A 23,859-nucleotide genomic window follows, 5' to 3' on the forward strand; every position below is an offset into this window, starting at 1 on the left:
AAAAGTGGGATTTTTTCTTAAACTTAGATTTCTCTATTGGTGGAGTTTCATTGGAAATTTCTTTCCCTAGAAAGAATTTCTTTATGCTTAACTTTCTTATGTATTTTTGCAGATCCACAAACAAATCAAATGGGTTGGGATCACTGGATGGTGCAAATTTTAACCCTTTAAGGAGCACCTTCTGTTCAGATTCTGACAAATTGTGGTTACTGAGATTGAATATTTTACTAGAATGTTTCTCCTCAGGGTCATTTTCAGTGACAGTTTCAATAGCCAGACTTATTTTTTCTTTGGGGATTTTTTTAGGTTTGGATTTCTTTACTCCGCCCCTTTTCCCCCTTTTGGTGGGTCTAACAATTATTCCCTTTGTGGGGTCCACCGTCCCCTGTCTAAAAAATTCCGATTGGTCCGTGGTGTGTTACAATTTGAAACTCCTATGTTTTCTCTTCTTCTGTCCATATTTTCTCTTCCCCTCCTGTAGATATGTTGTTCCCTTGTCTGAATGTGAGGGGATCTGAGGGGTTCTTCATAGGTGTTTTTCCAGTGCTCCCTGTTTTTATTTTTGGGGATGTATCTTTCTCTGTATTCCCCTCCCTCCACAAATCTTCTACCTTTTGGTGCCCCTTGTGACTGATTTTGTCCATACTTGATGGTTTGCATGTAGTTTCTACCCTTTTGTTGAAAGGACGGTACACCTTTCCGCCAAGTGGGGGTTTGGGGGACGTCTTTCTTATTATTCCGTTTAATTGGTCCTTTGGGTTCAGTGGATCCCTCACTTTGAGATTCATTTAGATCCCTAAGAAGTTTTTTCTTTTTTCTACTTCTTAGATCTTTGCTCTCTTTCTCTAATTTTTGTAGGATTCTTTTCTCTCTTTCTTTTACCTCTTCTGAATTCATGAAGGGTGCCATAAGGGTTTTGGAAATTTCAATCTCTTTATTAATTTCTATCAGATTCTATCAGATTATTCTTTCTTTCTTTTATAATTAATTCTACTAAAGACAAACTGCAATGGGTTAAAATTTTATCCCATTCCTCAATGAAAGACTCACTTTCATTGATGAATGAGGGTTTTTTTACCACCCTCAATCCCCTAGGGATAAGGTGATGGGATAAGTAATGCTCCAGTGTGGTAACCTCCCACCACATTCTATTTTCCCTTAACATAGATTTCTCCAATTTATTTAACAAGGTGAGGACATCCTCATCATCCACATTGGATTCAGTATTAGACTCATTCAGGAAACCTTTAGATAGGTTTCTCCTCATATCCCTAAATGCAAACATCCCTGCAGCAAACTGTTTTGTATGTGTGTTTAGAAAAATTGAAACAAGGAAAATGTATAACAAACACCAACACGGACCAATCAGAATTTTTTAGACAGGGGACGGTGGACCCCACAAAGGGAATAATTGTTAGACCCACCAAAAGGGGGAAAAGGGGCGGAGTAAAGAAATCCAAACCTAAAAAAATCCCCAAAGAAAAAATAAGTCTGGCTATTGAAACTGTCACTGAAAATGACCCTGAGGAGAAACATTCTAGTAAAATATTCAATCTCAGTAACCACAATTTGTCAGAATCTGAACAGAAGGTGCTCCTTAAAGGGTTAAAATTTGCACCATCCAGTGATCCCAACTCATTTGATTTGTTTGTGGATCTGCAAAAATACATAAGAAAGTTAAGCATAAAGAAATTCTTTCTAGGGAAAGAAATTTCCAATGAAACTCCACCAATAGAGAAATCTAAGTTTAAGAAAAAATCCCACTTTTACCCCCAGCATGTAAAAGGGGGCAGTATAGATTGCTTCAATTCTATAGTCACTAAGGAACTCAGAAAAATTCCTAAATGCAAGAAGAGAAATCTTACTAGGAAAGAATCACTTGCAGTACAATCCTTACAGGCAAATAATGAGATAATTATAAAGCCTGCGGATAAAGGGGGAGGGGTCGTAGTCATGAGTAAGGAGAACTATTTGAAGGAGATCAACAGACAACTCAGTGATCTTAGTACATATAAGAAACTGAAGACTGACCCCCTTATCAAAATAGCCAAAAATTTGGATGACCTCACTCTAAGAGCAGTAGAAAAAGGGGCCATCACTGAGGATGAAAGGGGGTTCATTAACATCCTTGACCCTTCTACCCCGACTATCTACGTATTGCCTAAGATCCATAAGGATTCGAGCAACCCCCCGGGACGTCCCATAATTACGGGTACCAATTGTATCACATCCAATTTATCGGCAATGGTTGATTCGTTCTTGCAACCATTAGTAATCAGTACCCCTGCATTCCTAAAGGATACAGGGGATGTCCTGCGAAAACTTGAGAGAGTCCCTTGGGATCAAGAATGCACTTTAATTAGTGCGGATGTCAGTTCCATTTATACAATTATTGATTGGGACAAAGGGAAAGTGGCCATAGAATACTTCCTCAATAAAAGTGAATATAAAGAGGAGACAAAATCGTTTTTATTGGAATCCATTGACTTTATTTTAAAGAACAATTATTTTTATTTCAATGGATCCTATTATCTGCAAATAAGAGGGACAGCCATGGGCACCAGGTTTGCTCCCAGTTATGCAAACCTGTACATGTCCTACTGGGAAGTCCAGTATGTGGATTCCCTACGGGCACTGGGAGTAAACCTGGTGTCCTGGTGGCGTTTTATAGACGATGTTCTTTTTATCTGGCGAGGAGAGAGTGATACCCTGGCTCATTTCCTTGAAGAACTCAACTCTAATGATTTTAACATTGTTTTAACGTTTGCAGCAAGCAAGAAAGATTTAGTGTTCCTGGACCTTAAAATCTATATAGAGAATGAGAAAATAAATACTCAAACTCATAGAAAACCGACGGACTCCAGTGCCTACTTGAGTATTAATAGCGAGCACCATGAGAAATGGCTAGAAAATATACCAGTAGGGCAATTTAAACGAGTAAAAAGGAATTGCTCAGACCCCACGATCCTGGAAACACAACTTGAGGAAATGGCAGAAAGATTTAGGGAAAAAGGATATGAGGAGTCCACATTGAAAAAGGCTAAAGATAAAGTACACCAGCTAGATAGAAAGGAGCTCCTGATAGAGAAGGAAAAACCCACATTGAAAGATAACCCTTATGAATGGGCTTTTATAACCCAGTATGGTGCATACCATAAGAAGGTTGAAAAAGTGTTTAGAGACAATTGGCGAATACTGCTGGATGACCCAGTTTTGGGGAATTCCTTACCGACGAAACCTATGTTCATATACAAAAAGGCCAGATCTCTGAAGGATAAATTGGTCAACAGCAGCCTAAAAGAGAACACCATAGGAAGGACATGCACCAAGGGGTTCCATAGATGCGGGGACTGCCTAATGTGCAGGACAACTACGAAAAAAGACATAGTCAGAAAGATCACCGACTTTGAGGTTAATGGCAAGAAATATGTGATAAAAGATTTTGTAACCTGCCATTCTAGGAACGTAATCTACCTATTGGAATGTAATTGCGGCCAAATTTATATTGGAAAAACATCACGGCCACTAAAAACGAGAGCAGCGGAGCATATCTATAATATCCGTAAGGGACTAGAAACTCATCCCCTCTCGGAACACTTTAGTAAAAAACACAATAAGTGTGAGGGACAGATTAAACGTTTCATTGGTCTACAACTGATAAAACCCACTTGGCGTAATAAAAATCTGGAAAAGCGCTTAGCGCAAAGTGAAATGAGATGGATATATGATCTCGATACGCTAAAACCTAAAGGCCATAATGTCGACTTCGAATTACGGTGGTTTCTTGATTAAATGTCTCATTTATGAAAAAATTCCCAAAACGTTGGTTGTAACAATGATATATATATTCATCATTTATATGTGTATTAATTATATATATATTTTTTCTCTTCCATATTTCATATCCTTTTGCTCTTCAATGCATCTGTCTGAGGAAATTAAGATCCCCACCCGGGTAATTAGGGATGGAGATGATGGGAATACGAAGTACCATCCAGTTTGGTCAGGTGTGGGGATCAATATACGTGAAAACCCTCTGGGCAAATAGAAGATATATTCCCTTAAGCAAGATGTCCGCCGATCCATCAGGGAGCCACGTTGGTTACATGTATCCGGTTTGTGAGGAAAGAAACGGCCGCGTCACTTCCGCCATGAGATCTAGCAAAGTCGGAAATAGCCGCTGGAACGCAACCGCGTGACTCTGGTCACGTAATCCCGGAAGTGCGGCTCTCGAGGACATTGGTGGTACGGAAGTAGCCGCTGGAACGCAGTCATGTGTTTCCGGTCACATGACTCCGGAAACACGCCTGTATGTGATCATGCCATCATTAGAGGATTAGTTAGGATATAAAAGAAGCACAAGGACTACAGCTCTCTATCCATTTTTGAGAAAGGTCGCCATCTTTGACCGAAACGCGTTATTTGGAGAAGGAGCTGCACACTTCTAGGATTCCCTGCTGATAAAACCCGTGGCGGTGGTGCCAGGCCTATCAGCCTTGGACCCACTTGTTTATTCTAAACTAGCCCACCGCACGGGAACCTAACGGTGAGAGATTCATATTTCCACGTACGCACCAGTCACTTTATTGCCTGCTTTTGCACAGAGACCTAAACCATCACTGCACTTTAATCAGGTCTAAGGTGACCAGTCGTGGTACTCACCAGGAAACAACCCATTGGGATAGTATCCCCCTAGCAGGATCCTATATATCAGTTGATCCGGCTTACTACTGGATGCACGAGTCACTTTTTCATATTGTTCATGTCATATGTACATATGTTGTTTGTTTTTTAGCTCAATAAAATTGTTTCTTTTTATCCATTGAGTTATATGTATCAGCAAAACTGGCCATCTAGAGATATTTGGCATGTGATATATGGTATTGTTTTTGAGATATATCTGTAATCATCTTTAAAAGACCTAGCGCCAGGGGTACCCTCTACAAAAAAACCAGTATTTCAATATGCCATTTACGACATGGAGTGGCAAGGAACGGCTGAGGCCCTGGCCTATGTTCATGGCTAGTGGATCAGATTCACATGAGGATGGAAGCACTCATCCTCTCGCTAGAAAAATGAAAAAACTTAAGCTGGCAAAAGCACAGCAAAGAACTGTGCGTTCTTCTAAATCACAAATCCCCAAGGAGAGTCCAGTTGTGTCGGTTGCGATGCCTGACCTTCCCAACACTGGACGGGAAGAGGTGGCGCCTTCCACCATTTGCACGCTCCCTGTAAGTGCTGGAAGGAGCACCCGCAGTCCAGTTCCTGATAGTCAAATTGAAGATGTCACTGTTGAAGTACACCTGGATGAGGATATAAGTGTTGCTGGCGCTGAGGAGGAAATTGACAGGGAGGATCCTGATGGTGAGGTGGTTTATTTAAGTCAGGCACCCGGGGACACACCTGTTGTCCGTGGGACGAATAAGGCCATTGACATGCCTGGTCAAAATACAAAAAAAAATCACCTCTTTGGTGTGGAATTATTTTAACAGAAATGCGGACAACAGGTGTCAAGCCGTGTGTTGCCTTTGCCAAGCTGTAATAAGTAGGGATAAGGACGTTAACCACCTAGGAACATCCTCCCTTATACGTCACATGGAGCGCATTCATCAGAAGTCATTGACAAGTTAAAAAACTTTGGGTGACAGCGGAAGCAGTCCACTGACAACTAAATCCCTTCCTCTTGTAACCAAGCTCCTGCAAACCACACCACCAACTCCCTCAGTGTCAATTTCCTCCTTAGACAGGAAAGCCAATAGTCCTGCAGGCCATGTCACTGGCAAGTCTGACGAGTCCTCTCCTGCCTGGGATTCCTCCGATGCATCCTTGAGTGTAACGCCTACTGCTGCTGGCACTGCTGTTGTTGCTGCTGGGAGTCGATCATCATCCCAGAGGGGAAGTGGGAAGACCACTTGTACTACTTCCAGTAAGCAATTGACTGTCCAAGAGTCGTTTGCAAGGAAGATGAAATATCACAGCAGTCATCCTGCTGCAAAGCAGATAACTCAGGCCTTGGCAGCTATGGTGGTGTTAAACGTGTGTCCGGTATCCACCGTTAATTCACAGGGAATTAGACAATTAATTGAGTTAGTGTGTCCCCAGTACCAAATACCATCTAGGTTCCACTTCTCTAGGCAGGTGATACCGAGAATGTACACAGACCTCAGAAAAAGAGTCACCAGTGTCCTAAAAAATGCAGTTGTACCCAATGTCCACTTAACCACAGACATGTGGACAAGTGGAGCAGGGCAGCAAGAACAGCAGCGGCGGCACCAGGCTACGCTTTGTATCACCGCTTTCCATAAGAGGCACACAGCTGACAACCTCTTACGGAAACTGAGGAACATCATCGCAGAATGGCTTACCATTCTTGGTAAGCCATCCACCAATATTGTGCGTGCATTATATGTGGGCAAATTCCAGCATGTCCCATGTTTTGCACATACATTGAATTTGGTGGAGCAGAATTTTTTTTTAAACGACAGGGGCGTGCAATAGATGCTGTCGGTGGCCCGAAGAATTGCGGGCCACTTTCGGCATTCAGCCACCGCGTGCTGAAGACTGGAGCACCAGCAAACACTCCTGAACCTGCCCTGCCATCATCTGAAGCAAGAGGTGGTAACGAGGTGGAATTCAACCCTCTATATGCTTCAGAGGATGGAGGAGCAGCAAAAGGCCATTCAAGCCTATACATCTGCCTACAATATAGGCAAAGGAGGGGGGAATGCACCTGACTCAAGTGCAGTGGAGAATGATTTCAACATTGTGCAAGGTTCTGCAACCCTTTGAACTTGCCACCCGTGAAGTCAGTTCAGACACTGCCAGCCTGAGTCAGGTCATTCCCCTCAGGCTTTTGCAGAAGAAGCTGGAGAGATTGAAGGAGGAGCTAAAACGGAGTGATTATGCTAGGCAAGTGGGACTTGTGGATGGAGCCCTTAATTCGCTTAACCAGGATTCACGGGTGGTCAATCTGTTGAAATCAGAGCACTACATTTTGGCCACCGTGCTCGATCCTAGGTTTAAAACCTATGTTGTATCTCTCTTTCCGGCAGACACAAGAGTGCACATGTTCAAAGACCTGCTGGTGAGACACTTGTTAAGTCAAGCGGAACGTGACCCGTCAATAGCTCCTCCTTCACATTCTCCCGATACTGGGGCTGCGAGAAAAGGCTAAGATTTCCAAGCCCACCCGCTGGCAGTGATGTAGGGCAGTCTGGAGCGAGTGCTGACATCTGGTCCGGACTGAAGTACCTGCCAATGATTACTGACATGTCGTCTACTATCACTGCATATGATTCTGTCACCATTGAAAGAATGGTGGAGGATTATATGAGTGACAGCATCCAAGTAGGCACGTCAGACAGTCCATACGTATACTGGCAGGAAAAAGAGGCAATTTGGAGGCCCTTGCACAAGCTGGCATTATTTTACCTAAGTTGCACCCCCCCTCCAGTGTGTACTCCGAAAGAGTGTTTAATGCAGCCGGTCACCTTGTCAGCAATCGGCGTATGAGGTTACTTCCAGAAAATGTGGAGAAGATGATATTTATCAAAATGAATTATAATCAATTCCTCCGGGGAGACATTCACCAGCAACTGCCTCCAGAAAGTACACAGGGACCTGAGATGGTGGATTCCAGTGGGGACGAATTAATAATCTGTGAGGAGGGGGATGTACACAGTGAAAGGGGTGAGGAATCGGATGATGAGGAGGAGGTGGACATCTTGCCTCTGTAGAGCCAGTTTGTGCAAGGAGAGATTGATTTCTTCTTTTTTGGTGGAGGCCCAAATCAACCTGTCATTTCAGTCACAGTCGTGTGGCAGACCCTGTCGCTAAAATGATGGGTTTGTTAAAGTGTGCATGTCCTGTTTATACAACATAGGGGTGGGTGGGAGGGCCCAAGGACAATTCCATCTTGCACCTCTTTTTTCTTTAATTTATCTTTGCATCATGTGCTGTTTGGGGACTATTTTTTGAAGTGCCATCCTGTCTGACACTGCAGTGCCACTCCTAAATGGGCCAGGTGTTTGTGTAGGCCGCTTGGGTCGCTTAGCTTAGCCATCCAGCGACCTTGGTGCACCTCTTTTTTTCTTTGCATTATGTGCTGTTTGGGGACAATTTTTTTAAGTGCCATCCTGTCTGACACTGCAGTGCCACTCCTAGATGGGCCAGGTGTTTGTGTCGGCCACTTGGGTCGCTTAGCTTAGCCATCCAGCGAACGTGGTGCAAATTTTAGGACTAAAAATAGTATTGTGAGGTGTGAGGTGTTCAGAATAGACTGGAAATGAGTGGGAATTTTGGTTATTGAGGTCAATAATACCACGGGATCAAAATGATCTCCAAATTCTATGATTTAAGCTGTTTTTGAGGGGTTTTTGTAAAAAAAACACCCGAATCCAAAACACACCCGAATCCGACAAAAAATTTTCAGGGAGGGTTTGCCAAAACGCGTCCGAATCCAAAACACGGCCGCGGAACCGAATCCAAAACACAAAACCTGAAAAATTTCCAGTACACATCACTAATTTTGATCCTACGGTATTATAAACCTCAATAGCATTAATTTCCACTCATTTCCAGTCTATTCTGAACACCTCACACCTCACAATATTGTTTTTAGTCCAAAAGGTTGCACCAAGGTTGCTGGATGACTAAGCTAAGCGCCACAAGTGGACAACACAAACACCAGGCCCATCTAGGAGTGGCACTGCGGTGTCAGACAGGAGGGCAGGTATAAAAAAAGGCCCCAAACAGCACATGATGCAAAGAAGAAAAAGAGGTGCACCGAGGTTGATGTATGACTAAGCCAAGTGACACAAGTGTGCGTCACAAACACCTGGCCCATCTAGGAGTGGCACTGCAGTGTCAGACAGGATGGCACTTTTCAAAAACTATGCTCCAAACAGCACCTCATGCAAAGATGTAGAAGAGGTGCAATGAGGTAGCTGTATGACTAAGCCAAGTGACACAAATAATTCCCACTGGAATTATACAGCAATATCACTGGAATTATACAGCAATATCACAGGAATTATACGGCAATATCACAGGAATTATACGGCAATGTCACAGGAATTATACGCCAGTATCCCGAGAATTATACGGCAATATCACAGGAATTATAAGGCAGTATTCCGAGAATTATACGGCAATATCATAGGAATTATACGCCAGTATCACAGGAATTATATGGCAATATCACAGGAATTATACAGCAATATCACAGGAATTATACGGCAATATCACAGGAATTATATACCAGTATTCAGAGAATTATATGGCAGTATCACAGGAATTATACGCCAGTATCCCGAGAATTATACAGCAATATTACAGGAATTATACACCAGTATCACGGGAATTATATGGCAATATCACAGGAATTATACGGCAATATCAAAGGAATTATACACCAGTATTCCGAGAATTATACTGCAATATCACAGAAATTATACGCCAGTATCACAGGAATTATACGGCAATATCACTGGAATTATATGGCAATATCACAGGAATTATACGCCAGTATCTCGGGAATTATATGGCAATATCACTGGAATTATACAGCAATATCACAGGAAATATACGCCAGTATCCCGAGAATTATATGGCAATGTCACTGTAATTATACACCAGTATCACGGGAATTATACAGCAATATCATGGGAATTATATGGCAATATCACTGGTATTATACGCCAGTAACACTGGATATATGGCAGCAGAGGACACCACCACTGTGACTGGTCACTGGACTGATGCTGCACAAGACACTACCCCTGGTCTGACAGCAAAAATGCAAGGGACTTATACAGCAGCCAGCAGCACTGGGGACATATAGCAGCAGAGGACACCAACACTGTGACTGGCTGGATTGATGCAGCATAAGACACTGACTACACTGGACTGAGCAGCACAAGACAGCACTAGAATCGCCACCCCACTTTCCCGCCCACACAGACACTGAGGACGGAGACACGTCCTCTTACTACACCCTCTGAGACTGGAGTGGAAATGGTCGCGAAGCGCGGCTCCTTATATGGAATCCAAATCCCTCGAGAATCCGATAGCAGGATGATGACGTTTTGCCTCGTTCTGGTTTCCGAGTCAGGCGGGAAAACCCGAGCCTGACTCAGATCCGGACTTGGGTCGGAAGGTTCGGTAGGGTTCGGATCTCAGGGATCCGAACCCGCTCATCTCTATTTCTTAGTATACATTATATACATTATATTTAGTGATGTGTCCACTTCTGTTCAGACAAGGAATACATAAAACTAAAAATAAAAAACAAAACTTACAATAATGAATAAACTAACACTATATAGAGACAAAACCTCTGTGTAAAATAATGACTAATAAACTAAAAAGACTTTTCTTTCCAGAGACATATTGTACAGCATATCCAAGAAACAGGTGCCTGTATATCGATCGAATACCCTTATTTCGGCTTGGGTATGGGGGACTGGCATAATAACTACATCCCCTTATTTCAGGTTATTAAATTAGCAGCTTTTCAGCATGTCTTTCTTCCTTCTTCAAATATATTGCGAATCATACGTTCATTTTTCAAAGACTTAAAAAAAAGATACAAGTGTCAAAACGCGTGGTACAGTAGGAGTGATGCTGCCGATGAGACTGAACCACGCTTTGTGTTTGATCTGCCTTCTGTTTCCTTTCTTTGGTAGGCAATCAAAGCATAGGGATGTTTTTATCTGTCATATGTTTCATTTGTTTTTAATATGTAAGTTCAGTTCTGTGAATATTAATATTATTGGATTTACAGTGGTGCGACAGAGATGTTTTTTAATGTTTTCCTGCCATAGTCATGAAAAATCAACATATGCTGTGCGTGAATATATGAAGAAACAAAAAAGACATGGGGGGTCATTCCGAGTTGTTCGCTCGCAAGCTGCTTTTAGCAGCTTTGCACACGCTAAGCCGCCGCCTATTGGGAGTGAATCTTAGCTTATCAAAATTGCGAACGAAAGATTCGCAATATTGCGAAAAGACTTCTCTGTGCAGTTTCTGAGTAGCTCGAGACTTACTCTGCCAGTGCGATCAGTTCAGTGCTTGTCGTTCCTGGTTTGACGTCACAAACACACCCAGCGTTCGCCCAGATACTTCCCCGTTTCTTCAGACACTCCCGCGTTTTTCCCAGAAACGGTAGCGTTTTTTCACACACACCCATAAAACGGCCAGTTTCCGCCCAGAAACACCCACTTCCTGTCAATCACACTACTATCACCAGAACGAAGAAAAAAACCTCGTAATGCCGTGAGTAAAATACCTAACTGCATAGCAAATTTACTTGGCGCAGTCGCACTGCGGACATTGCGCATGCGCATTAGCGACTAATTGCTCCGTTGCGAAAGAAAAATAACGAGCGAACAACTCGGAATAACCCACATGGTGTAATGCTCATGATTTTATGGCCTGACAAAGGAGCGTTTGAGCCCCAAAACATTGGCATAACACCATGGTGCTGTAAAATATACACCCTTTTTCAAGTCTCTGAGTGTCGCTGCCTGTTTGTGTTACTTTTTATATATATAGTTTATGTTTTAATTTTTGGGTGTTTAAGTTCAATCTGTTTTACTCTGCTGCTGAATGGTTTAGATGCACTGATATGTGTTTCTTTGTGATATATATTAATTGCTTTATTTATCTGCTGCATTCAGTTACTATCCATGTTTAAGTAATAATAATAATAATAATAATAATAATAATTGTATTTACATAGTGCTTTTCTCCAGCAGGACATAGCACATAATACACAGGTTTTAGTATTACGGTAAGTAGAAAACCACATAGAAAGAAGAAAATAAAAATAAAGGTTTGGGTTAGATGGCCTTTCATGGACCTCTGTTCCTCAGCACTTTCCTGCACTCCTAGACTTTGTGCAGATACAGACATCGCCTTGGGTGATTCACCTATGAGGAATTATCTATGCACCTATCTTTAACCATTCCACTGCACATAAATTGTTTTATATGTTGGAACATTAATAAGCCAGAACCACTCTGTACTTTAACATTTTCCAGAACCTATAGTATGAAGCAATCCAGAAGGCCTGGTAAGGTCAATTTGTGCCTTGCCAGAAATTGTGTCATACTGAAAAGGTAGAAGATGTCAATCTAGGACTGTGACAGGCTGGTCCACAGGCAGCTAAGAGACTATTCCACCATTGACAAACCTAATGAAGAATTGACTAAACCTCTCTCATTCTCCCTATTTGTGCCTGTATTTCCAGAGAGATGTAAGTCCCCCTCCGTTACCCTCTTCCCCTTCCACCATCACACTGTTTGGTCTTACCGGCGGTCGGAATCCCGGCGCCGGTATGCTGAGCGCCGGGATCCCGACAGCTGGTATTCTGAGTGCAACCCCTTAGTTGATATGTTTATGTTGATAGGATGTCCTATGTTATCACCCACCACATATATTTGTCTGTCTTCGGGCCTATGATACACCCCCCATCATTTTCTCTCCTTTCCTCCATCAAACCCTTTGTCCTTATTGGAATGTTGTATTGTTTAAGTAAAGAATGAATAGTGTATTTTAGTATAATAATGGTTGCTTTATGTTATCCAGTGTATTGTGTTTCAGCAGCGCTGTATCTCGGTACACTTAAATGCAACGGTGTATGTATATTTTTTGTATACCTTGTACAAATAAATTACATTTTTTTAATGTTTCAATAAAAATATTTATTAAAACTAGATTTAGCTGAAAAATTTGCTCTGAACCATATCAGCCAATCAGTAACTAACTTTCATCTGTATGCTACAAACTAGACAATAAAAGCAAGCATCTGATTGGTTGCTTTAGTTTAGTGCAATTTTAGCCCTAATTTCCTTTTTAGTAAGTAAGCCCTAACAGTTACAATTTAAGATGTTGGTGCAGTGACCAAAAGTCCCCCAGATTTGATTTACCAGATTTAACTTAATCCATCAGAAATTTTTACTTTAACGTTAAAAGTGAGACAAATTTATTATACATACAGATTGCAAGCAGGACCCTCTTACCTCTATGTCTGTCTGTCATTGCCCAGTCATATTTGATTACTTTCTCTTCACAATTTAAAGTGCAACAATATATGCTGTGCTATATAAGTAACTAGTAGTAATAATAATAATAATAATAATAATAACATAATAATAATAATAATAATAATAATAATAATAATAATAATAATTATTATTATTATTATTATAAATTATATTATAAATTATTATAGTTATCTTCTTCATAATATTCACCGAGTGGTTTGGTAAGTGCAAAGTAGTATACCCACTGTAAAAAAAGTGAATATATCACTTAGAGATGAGCGGGTTCGGTTCCTCGGAATCCGAACCCGCCCGAACTTCAGCTTTTTTTACACAGGGCCGAGCAGGCTCGGATCCTCCCGCCTTGCTCGGTTAACCCGAGCGCGCCCGAACGTCATCATCCCGCTGTCGGATTCTCGCGAGGCTCGGATTCTATCGCGAGACTCGGATTCTATATAAGGAGCCGCGCGTCGCCGCCATTTTCACACGTGCATTGAGATTGACAGGGAGAGGACGTGGCTGGCGTCCTCTCCGTTTAGACTAGAGTACTAGAGAGAGACACAAATTTTGGGGAGCATATTATTAGGAGGAGTACTACTTGCTGCTGATAGTGTGACCAGTGACCACCAGTTTAATTAATCCGTTCTCTGCCTGATAAAAAACGATACACAGTGTGACACAGTCACATACCATATCTGTGCTCAGCCCAGTGTGCTGCATCATATGTAATACTGTATATCATTATCTGACTGTGCTGAGTGCTCACTGCTCACACAGCTTAATTGTGGGGGAGACTGGGGAGCAGTTATAGCAGGAGTACATATTTTAAGTACAGAGCACACTTTTGCTGCCAGAGTGCCACTGCCAGTGTGATTGACCAGTGACCACTGACCACCAGTATTGTGATTGTCTGCTGACCACCAGTATATTGTGATTGTCTGCCTGAAAAAGTTAAACACTCGTCGTGTGGTGTTTTTATAAACGCATTCTGCAGACAGTGTCCAGCAGGTCCGTCATTACATAATATATACCTGTCCGGCTGCAGTACTAGTGTGATATATATATATATTTTAATTTTATCTCATTATCATCCAGTCTATATTAGCAGCAGACACAGTACGGTAGTCCACGGCTGTAGCTACCTCTGTGTCGGCAGTCGCTCGTCCATCCATAATTGTATACCACCTACCCGTGGTTTTTTTTTTCTTTCTATCTTCTTGATACTAGTAGCTTACTTTAGGAGTCTGCAGTGCTGAGTCTGACAGACAGTGTCCAGCAGGTCCGTCATTACATAATATATACCTGTCCGGCTGCAGTACTAGTGTGATATATATATATTTTAATTTTATCTCATTATCATCCAGTCTATATTAGCAGCAGACACAGTACGGTAGTCCACGGCTGTAGCTACCTCTGTGTCGGCAGTCGCTCGTCCATCCATAATTGTATACCACCTACCCGTGGTTTTTTTTTTCTATCTTCTTGATACTAGTAGCTTACTTTAGGAGTCTGCAGTGCTGAGTCTGACAGACAGTGTCCAGCAGGTCCGTCATTACATAATATATACCTGTCCGGCTGCAGTACTAGTGTGATATATAATATATATATATATATTTAAATTTTATCTCATTATCATCCAGTCTATATTAGCAGCAGACACAGTACGGTAGTCCACGGCTGTAGCTACCTCTGTGTCGGCAGTCGCTCGTCCATCCATAATTGTATATCACCTACCCGTGTTTTTTTTTTTCTATCTTCTTGATACTAGTAGCTTACTTTAGGAGTCTGCAGTGCTGACAGACAGTGTCCAGCAGGTCCGTCATTACATAATATATACCTGTCCGGCTGCAGTACTAGTGTGATATATATATATATTTTAATTTTATCTCATTATCATCCAGTCTATATTGGCAGCAGACACAGTACGGTAGTCCACGGCTGTAGCTACCTCTGTGTCGGCAGTCGCTCGTCCATCCATAATTGTATACCACCTACCCGTGGTTTTTTTTTCTATCTTCTTGATACTAGTAGCTTACTTTAGGAGTCTGCAGTGCTGAGTCTGACAGACAGTGTCCAGCAGGTCCGTCATTACATAATATATACCTGTCCGGCTGCAGTACTAGTGTGATATATAATATATATATATATTTAAATTTTATCTCATTATCATCCAGTCTATATTAGCAGCAGACACAGTACGGTAGTCCACGGCTGTAGCTACCTCTGTGTCGGCAGTCGCTCGTCCATCCATAATTGTATATCACCTACCCGTGTTTTTTTTTTTCTATCTTCTTGATACTAGTAGCTTACTTTAGGAGTCTGCAGTGCTGACAGACAGTGTCCAGCAGGTCCGTCATTACATAATATATACCTGTCCGGCTGCAGTACTAGTGTGATATATATATATATATTTTAATTTTATCTCATTATCATCCAGTCTATATTGGCAGCAGACACAGTACGGTAGTCCACGGCTGTAGCTACCTCTGTGTCGGCAGTCGCTCGTCCATCCATAATTGTATACCACCTACCCGTGGTTTTTTTTTTCTTTCTTCTTGATACTAGTAGCTTACTTTAGGAGTCTGCAGTGCTGAGTCTGACAGACAGTGTCCAGCAGGTCCGTCATTACATAATATATACCTGTCCGGCTGCAGTACTAGTGTGATATATATATATATATTTTAATTTTATCTCATTATCATCCAGTCTATATTAGAAGCAGACACAGTACGGTAGTCCACGGCTGTAGCTACCTCTGTGTCGGCAGTCGCTCGTCATCCATAAGTATACTAGTATCCATCCATCTCCATTGTTTACCTGAGGTGCCTTTAAGTTGTGCCTATTAAAATATGGAGAACAAAAATGTTGAGGTTCCAAAAATAGGGAAAGATCAAGATCGACTTCCACCTCGTGCTGAAGCTGCTGCCACTAGTCATGGCCGAGACAATGAAATGCCAGCAACGTCGTCTGCCAAGGCCGAAGCCCAATGTCATAGTACAGAGCATGTAAAATCCAAAACACCAAATAGATGGGCCAGGTGTTTGTGTCGGCCACTAGGGTCGCTTATCTTACTCACACAGCTACCTCATTGCGCCTCTTTTTTTCTTTGCGTCATGTGCTGTTTGGGGAGTGTTTTTTGGAAGGGCCATCCTGCGTGACACTGCAGTGCCACTCCTAGATGGGCCAGGTGTTTGTGTCGGCCACTAGGGTCGCTTATCTTACTCACACATCTACCTCATTGCGCCTCTTTTTTTCTTTGCGTCATGTGCTGTTTGGGGAGTGTTTTTTGGAAGGGCCATCCTGCGTGACACTGCAGTGCCACTCCTAGATGGGCCAGGTGTTTGTGTCGGCCACTAGGGTCGCTTAGCTTACTCACACAGCTACCTCATTGCGCCTCTTTTTTTCTTTGCGTCATGTGCTGTTTGGGGAGTGTTTTTTGGAAGGGCCATCCTGCGTGACACTGCAGTGCCACTCCTAGATGGGCCAGGTGTTTGTGTCGGCCACTAGGGTCGCTTAGCTTACTCACACAGCTACCTCATTGCGCCTCTTTTTTTCTTTGCGTCATGTGCTGTTTGGGGAGGGTTTTTTGGAAGGGCCATCCTGCGTGACACTGCAGTGCCACTCCTAGATGGGCCAGGTGTTTGTGTCAGCCACTAGGGTCGCTTAGCTTAGTCATCCAGCGACCTCGGTGCAAATTTTAGGACTAAAAATAATATTGTGAGGTGTGAGGTGTTCAGAATAGACTGAAAATGAGTGGAAATTATGGTTTTTGAGGTTAATAATACTTTGGGATCAAAATGACCCCCAAATTCTATGATTTAAGCTGTTTTTTAGTGTTTTTTGAAAAAAATACCCGAATCCAAAACACACCCGAATCCGACAAAATAAATTCGGTGAGGTTTTGCCAAAACGCGGTCGAACCCAAAACACGGCCGCGGAACCGAACCCAAAACCAAAACACAAAACCCGAAAAATTTCAAGTGCACATCTCTAAATTATCACTCAACATGCTGATACTGTTTTTCATTAAGTGTTCCAAATAGGTGGAGATATGGCTCAGGACTCCTCCCATAGGAACTATATCTAGTGTCTGCTCCTTCTCCAGTTACTGAGCAATTCCTAATCACCTGGTCATGTTTGCTGACTCGGTTATCTTTCCCTGATTTCTCTATTTAACCCTTATACCGTATACAGCACTGTCCCAACCATCTGTGAGATAGAATAAAGCATAATGATTACAGTGATTATCATAGAGAGATAAATACACCGGGGTTGTGTTTAGCCAGGTACCGTGGGGGTCATTCCGAGTTGATCGCTCGCTACAGTTTTTTTGCAGTGCAGCAATCATGGCAGAACGGGGCTAATCTGCGCATGCGTATGCACCGCAATGCGCAGGCGCGTCGTACGAGTACACAGCGGTTTGTTACCCAGCGATGGCTTCTATGACGATTCCGTTCACACGGACATTCGCAAGGAGATTGACAAGAAGAAGGCGTTTCTGGGTGTCAACTGACCTTTTTCAGGGAGTGGTTGGAGAAACACAGGCGTGTCCAGGCGTTTGCAGGGCAGGTGTCTGACGTAAATTCCAGCACCAAAAAGACTGAAGTGATCGCAAGGGCTGAGTAAGTCCAGAGCTACTCAGAAACTGCAGAAAATGTTTTTGCAGAGCTCGGATACAAAGGCGTTTGCACACCTGCAAAGCAAAAATACACTCCCCTGTGGGTGGCGACTATGCATTTGCACGACTGCTAGAAGTAGCTAGCAAGCAATCAACTCAGAATAAGTGTCTGTATACGCAAGGCTAAAATGATTTAGAGGTGTGGAATTGTCTTATATAATATGTGGCTCTGCTTAGGGTGTAACATTTTTTAAATATAAGAACAATCACTTTTAGATTCTATTGACTGCAATAATAAGAGTCTTCAGATATCACAAAATAACATAATAACAATGCATAATACATACTGGGCAGGATGTACTAACCTTGCGGTATATATCCCGCCACACATTGCCAGGCATAGCACGGATACTAATCGCATACATATTTACATATGCGATTAGTATTGCAAAGGGCAGCTCTTCCGATAAGAGCTGTCCTTCACGATGCGACCCCTCCCTTGACTTCCAGGTTTATGACTCTGGAGTCCATCTACGCATGCGCAGCAGGATATGCTGTAGCGGAAAAGAAGCCCACAGGGCAGGCTTCTATAGGGTAACATCAGCTATAGCTGTCATTACCCTCTGATTCAGAGCCCCAGTGGCGTGGCTTTAGTATATTTGGAAATGCGGTAAAAATTCAGGAAACAGGGTTTTTACCGCATTTCTGCTTTAATACATCCCGCACTATGGGGGTCATTCCGAGTTGTTCGCTAGCTGCTTTCGCTCACTGCGCAGCGATCAGGCAAAAAAAGGCACTTCTGCGCACGTGTATGCGGCGCAATGCGCACGCGCATCGTACTATTACAACGAACGATGTAGTTTCACACATTGTCTAGCTAAGCTTTTTAGTTGCACTGCTGGCTGCAGAGTGATTGACAGGAAGGGGGCGTTTCTGGGTGTCAACTGACCGTTTTCAGGGAGTGTTCGGAAAAACGCAGGCGTGCCAGGAATAACGCAGGCGTGGCTTGGCGAACGCAGGGCGTGTTTGTGACGTCAAAACAGGAACTGAATAGTCTGAAGTGATCGCAAGCGCTGAGTAGGTCTGAAGCTACTCTGAAACTGCACAAAAATATTTTGTAGCCGCTCTGCGATCCTTTCGTTCGCACTTCTGCTAAGCTAAAATACACTCCCAGTGGGAGGCGGCATAGCGCTTGCACGGCTGCTAAAAACTGCTAGCGAGCGATCAACTCGGAATGACCACTTTTATCTCTGCAATTGCCAAGTATGTCCACAATTAAAGAGGAAATCCTGATTGCAGCAAAAAATAGCCTGTGCTGTAACTTTTCCTACATGAACGTACGGCTTTTCCAAAAGTTTAGTAATACTTACTTTTCATTCATCTTGTAAACATTGGGGTATATGGAGTTACTGTAGATCCATAGACAACATATTCTTTAGGAATACTGTTCATTTTCCAAGTTAGGGTAATACTATAATATGATAACGTATGCTCTTAGTGGATTTTTTATATAGTCTTACAAAATAATGCCACTGAGTGTGGCTTGGCAAGGTAAGAGAACTTATAAAGCCGCTATGGATTCAATAGTCATAAATAATTAGTTTCATCAAAATAACATTTTGTATCTCTACCCACCTTTATTCTCCATGAATGTCTCCGCAAGACACTGGGCCTCCTCCTGGATCCTTTCCTCAATGCTTCTCTTTCCCATTCCAAAATTCCTCATAGTCATGAGAGAGAAGCGACGCATTGTCTTCCATCTTTCCCCATTGCTCATGATGATCCCTAAAAATTTAATAAATGTGGTCTGTTTAGGGCCGGCTCTAACATTAGGGCTGTAACACACCCGGTGGCTTTTGCCGTCCGGGAAAAAGCCGGATGGCTTAATTCCCGTGCCGGTATTGTAATTAACAGTGTAAGGTGTAGGCAGAGCCGGATTAAGGCCCCGGGAGGCCTGGGGTACTAAATTGCAGGGGGCCCCCATGGACTAAAAAACTAATAAAAAAAATAATATATATATATATATATATATATATATATATATTATTATTTATTTATTTATTTTTTATTAGTGTTTTAGTCTACTGAAGGAGGAGGGATTTATATATATATATATATATATATATAAATAATTTATCTAAGAATCCCTCCTCCTTCAGTTTAGCGTGCGGCACGCCGATGACTGAGCCGCAGGCTTGCAGAGCCGGACAGCAATTGGACAGCTGAGCCGTCGCTCAGCTGCCCTGACTACAGCTGTTAGAGCACTCTTCTTAGAGCTGTAGTCAGCGCAGCTGAGCGACGGCTCAGTTGTCCAATTGCTGTCCGGCACAGCAAGCCTGCGGCTCTGTCATTAGTGCACCGCACGCAGGGCCGTTTCTAGACAATTTGGCTCCCAGTGCGAGATTTCAAAATGCCCTTGCTATAAAAAAAATTTGCGTGCCCCCCCCCCCATATAGCCAGAAAAAGAATAAGCATGCGCGCGCGCGCTCCCGACAAGGGTGTGTGGCCTGATTAAAATGGGCGTGGTCTCATTAAAGTGGGCGTGGCCTCGTCTGATATCATCACACCCACCACAGGGGGAAAAAATAAAAATAAAAAAGTCCCCTTTTTACACATTACACCAGGCAAGTGTCCCCATGTTACACAGTACGCAGGCAGGTGTTCCCATTTTACACAGTACGGTAGGCAGATATCCCCATTTTACACAGTACGTAGGCAGATATCCCCATTTTACACAGTACGCAGGCAGGTGTCCCCATTTTACACAGTACGCAGGCAGGTGTCCCCATTTTACACAGTACGCAGGCAGGTGTCCCCATTTTACACAGTACGCAGGCAGGTGTCCCCATTTTACACAGTACGCAGGCAGGTGTCCCCATTTTACACAGTACGCAGGCAGGTGTCCCCATTTTACACAGTACGCAGGCAGGTGTCCCCATTTTACACAGTACGCAGGCAGGTGTCCCCATTTTACACAGTACGCAGGCAGGTGTCCCCATTTTACACAGTACGCAGGCAGGTGTCCCCATTTTACACAGTACGCAGGCAGGTGTCCCCATTTTTTACACAGTACGGCAGGTGTCCCCATTTTACACAGTGCGGCAGGTGTCCCAATTTTACACAGTGCGGCAGGTGTCCCCATTTTACACAGTGCGGCAGGTGTCCCCATTTTACACAGTGCGGCAGGTGTCCCCATTTTACACAGTACGCAGGCAGGTGTCCCCATTTTACACAGTGCGGCAGGTATCCCTATTTTACACAGTGCGGCAGGTATCCCCATTTTACACAGTGCGGAAGGTATCCCCATTTTACACAGTGCGGCAGATGCCCCCATTTTACACAGTGCAGCAGGTATCCCCATTTTACACATTGCGGCAGGTATCCCCATTTTACACAGTGCGGCAGGTATCCCCATTTTACACAGTGCGGAAGGTATCCCCATTTTACATAGTGCGGCAGGCAGGTGTCAAGTGGGGGGGAGGAAGGGAGGAAGAGAGAGAGAGAAAGAGAGAAAAAAAAATACTTACATCTTCCCGCTCTTCGGGTCCCGCCGACTCACGTCCCTCGGGCCGGCTGCCTCCTCCTTCGATGCTTATCTCCTCTCCTCCCTCTCTCTCCCCCCGAGCGCTCCTGCTCGGGGGCGGGGCTTCGCAGAATGACGCGTTTGCGTCGTGACGTCACGACACAAACGCGTCATTCCACGAAGCCCCACCCCCCGAGCAGGAGCGCTCGGGGGGAGAGAGAGGGAGGAGATAAGTAGTCACTGGCCGCACGCTGTACTGAAGGAGGAGGAGGGACAGGCAGGGGCGGAACTCCCGGAGACAGCGGAGTCCGTTGCCGCCGGGCTCCTGGCCCTGAAGGGGGCACGGCAACTGCTCCGTTGTCCCCCGTCCGTCCACACATGATTCATAGTGCAGCAGGCGTTGCTAGAGGAGGAGCCGACGAGCGAGCGCAACGCCTATCAACATCAGCGGCGCTCGCTCCTCCTCTCTGTGCTCTCTGCTGCTGTGCTCTGGCCTGGGTCGCGGGTATCACGTGATATCCTTCTGCGACCCAGAGCCGCCGCCCGCCAGGACACGTACTGTAGCAGCAGCAGCCGCCGCCAGGAGAGAGTCTGCAGTGCGGGAAAGTGAGGCTGTTCCAGGCAGGAGCGTGGACTCCTGAAAACTGAACCCTATGTAAGTGTAAGCCCTTTTGGGAGAGGGGGAACATGTGAGGGGGAAGACAGAACACCTGCTGCTGTCACGGCTCAAGTCACAGGGTCGTTTAACTAAGCCTAAGCCTGGCCCTGCCTACCCTCTCTCCTGTCACCATTGTCCTGTACCTGTCACCTCTGTGCTGGGCTATCACTCCTGTCCTGTCTCTGTCACCCTGTCCTTTCCCATCCCTGTCACCTCTGTGCTGGCCCTGCCTCCCCTCTCTCCTGTCACCCTGTCTTGTCCTTGTCACCGCTTACCGGCCCTGTCATCTCTCTCAGCTGACACTTCTGTTCTGTCCCTGTCCCCTCTGTCCAGTCCCTGTCACCCCTCTTTCCTACCCCTGTACTGTCCCATCCCTGCCACCTCTGTGCTGGCCCTGTCTCCCCTCTTTTTTGTCACTATCACCCCTGTCCTGTCCTTGTCACCTCTGTACTGCTGGCCTTGTCATCTCTCTCTGCTGACCCTTCCGTTCTGTCCCCTCTGTCCAGTCCCTGCCACCCCTGTCCCTGCTAACTCTGTCCTGTCCCTGTTAACCCTCTCTCCTATCCCTTCAGTTCTGTCCTGGTACCTCTGTCCTGGTTCTGCCCATGTCACCCCTTTCCTGTCCTGTCCCCTTCCCCTCTGTCCTGGTCCTGTTACCTATGTCCTGGTCCTATCACCTCTCTCTTGTCCCTGTCACCTCTATCTTGGTCCTGTCATTTTTGTTCTTCCCCACTGGACTGTCCCTGTCATCGCTGTATTGGCCCTGTCACCTCTGTCCTGTCCCTGACACCCTTCTCTCCTGTCCCCTCTATTCTGTCATGGCTCTGTCATCCCTGTACTCTCCCTGTCCCCTCTGCCGTGGTCCTGTCACCCATCTTTCCTGGCTCTCTGTTCTGTCCTGGTCCTGTCACCTCTGTCCTGTGCCTGTCCCTTCTGTCTTAGTCTGTCCTGGCCCCACTGGACTTTCCCTTTCATCTCAGTACTGTTCCTGACACCTCTGTCCTGGCACTTTTTTCGAGGGTTGGGGGCACCAAACTGTAACTTGCCTCCGGGCGACGGGGATGAACTTACGCCACTGGGGACAGGGCAGCGGGGAGCCGGGGCTCGTGAGCGCTGCACCGCAGATCGGATTGAAGAAAGATCCGATCTGTGGTGTGGCAGGGGGCCCTTTTGGAAAGGGGGGCCCGGGGTACGTATCCCCGGGACCCCCCCCCTTAATCCGGCTCTGGGTGTAGGGTCCTTTCACACGGCACGTCCACTGGAAGGTCCGGCTGCCGGGCCGGGGCCCTGCCGTCTTTGTATGCAGTGGACTGTGTATGTGAGGGTGAGCTTTCACACACAACGTTTTTTTTTTAGCCGCCGCCGCTGCGCATGCGCACAGCATTACACACGGCTCAAAGCCATTGTGTGTGAAAAACCCTCCCGGATGGCAAAAAGCCGGACAAAGATTGTCCGGCTTTTTGCCATCCGGGAAAAACCGGAGCGTGTGTTACAGCCCTTAAGGCTGTAACACACACTCCGGTTTTTCCCGGATGGCAAAAAGCCGGACAAACTTTGTCCGGCTTTTTGCCATCCGGGAGAAACCGGCAGAGTCGCTCACACAGGACGGCTTTGAGCCGTGTGTGATGCAGTGCGCATGCGCAGCATCAGACACGGCTTCAGAAAAAACCGTTGTGTGTGAAAGCTCCCCTTCACACACATGGTTTACTGGCTCCAAAGACGGCCCGGCGGCCGCCCGGCCGCCGGACCTTCCAGTGGTGAGACCCGGCTGCAACCCGGCAGCCGGGCCGGGGCCGTGCAGTGTGAAGGGACCCTAGCCCTCACACTGTTAACTACAATGCCGGCACGGGAAAAAGCCGTCCGGCTTTTTCCCGGCCGGCAAAAGCCGGGTAGTGTGTTTCAGCACTTAGGCAGCTTTAGTCGGCTGCTTAGGGACGCCGGCCACTGGAGGGCACCACTGAGTTCATCTAAGTTACTTTCCTTTAGTGTTTATTTAGTCTCTTTTCATATTGCCCTT

The 23,859-nt window shown here is 44.8% G+C and overlaps 1 protein-coding gene across 1 annotated transcript in view; it reads right to left on the reverse strand.

Annotated features, from left to right (window-relative positions):
• The window catches only part of LOC134949318 (cytochrome P450 2C23-like), a 54,963-nt gene that overhangs the window by 25,699 nt on the left and 5,405 nt on the right, over positions 1 to 23,859 (reverse strand). The window contains exon 3 of the mRNA XM_063937814.1: positions 19,297 to 19,446. Within this exon, the coding sequence (XP_063793884.1) occupies positions 19,297 to 19,446 (150 nt within the window). The remainder of the gene's footprint in view (positions 1 to 19,296; positions 19,447 to 23,859) is intronic.

This window comes from Pseudophryne corroboree, chromosome 8 (genome assembly GCF_028390025.1).
Source record: "Pseudophryne corroboree isolate aPseCor3 chromosome 8, aPseCor3.hap2, whole genome shotgun sequence".
Taxonomy (NCBI): Eukaryota; Metazoa; Chordata; class Amphibia; order Anura; family Myobatrachidae; genus Pseudophryne; species Pseudophryne corroboree.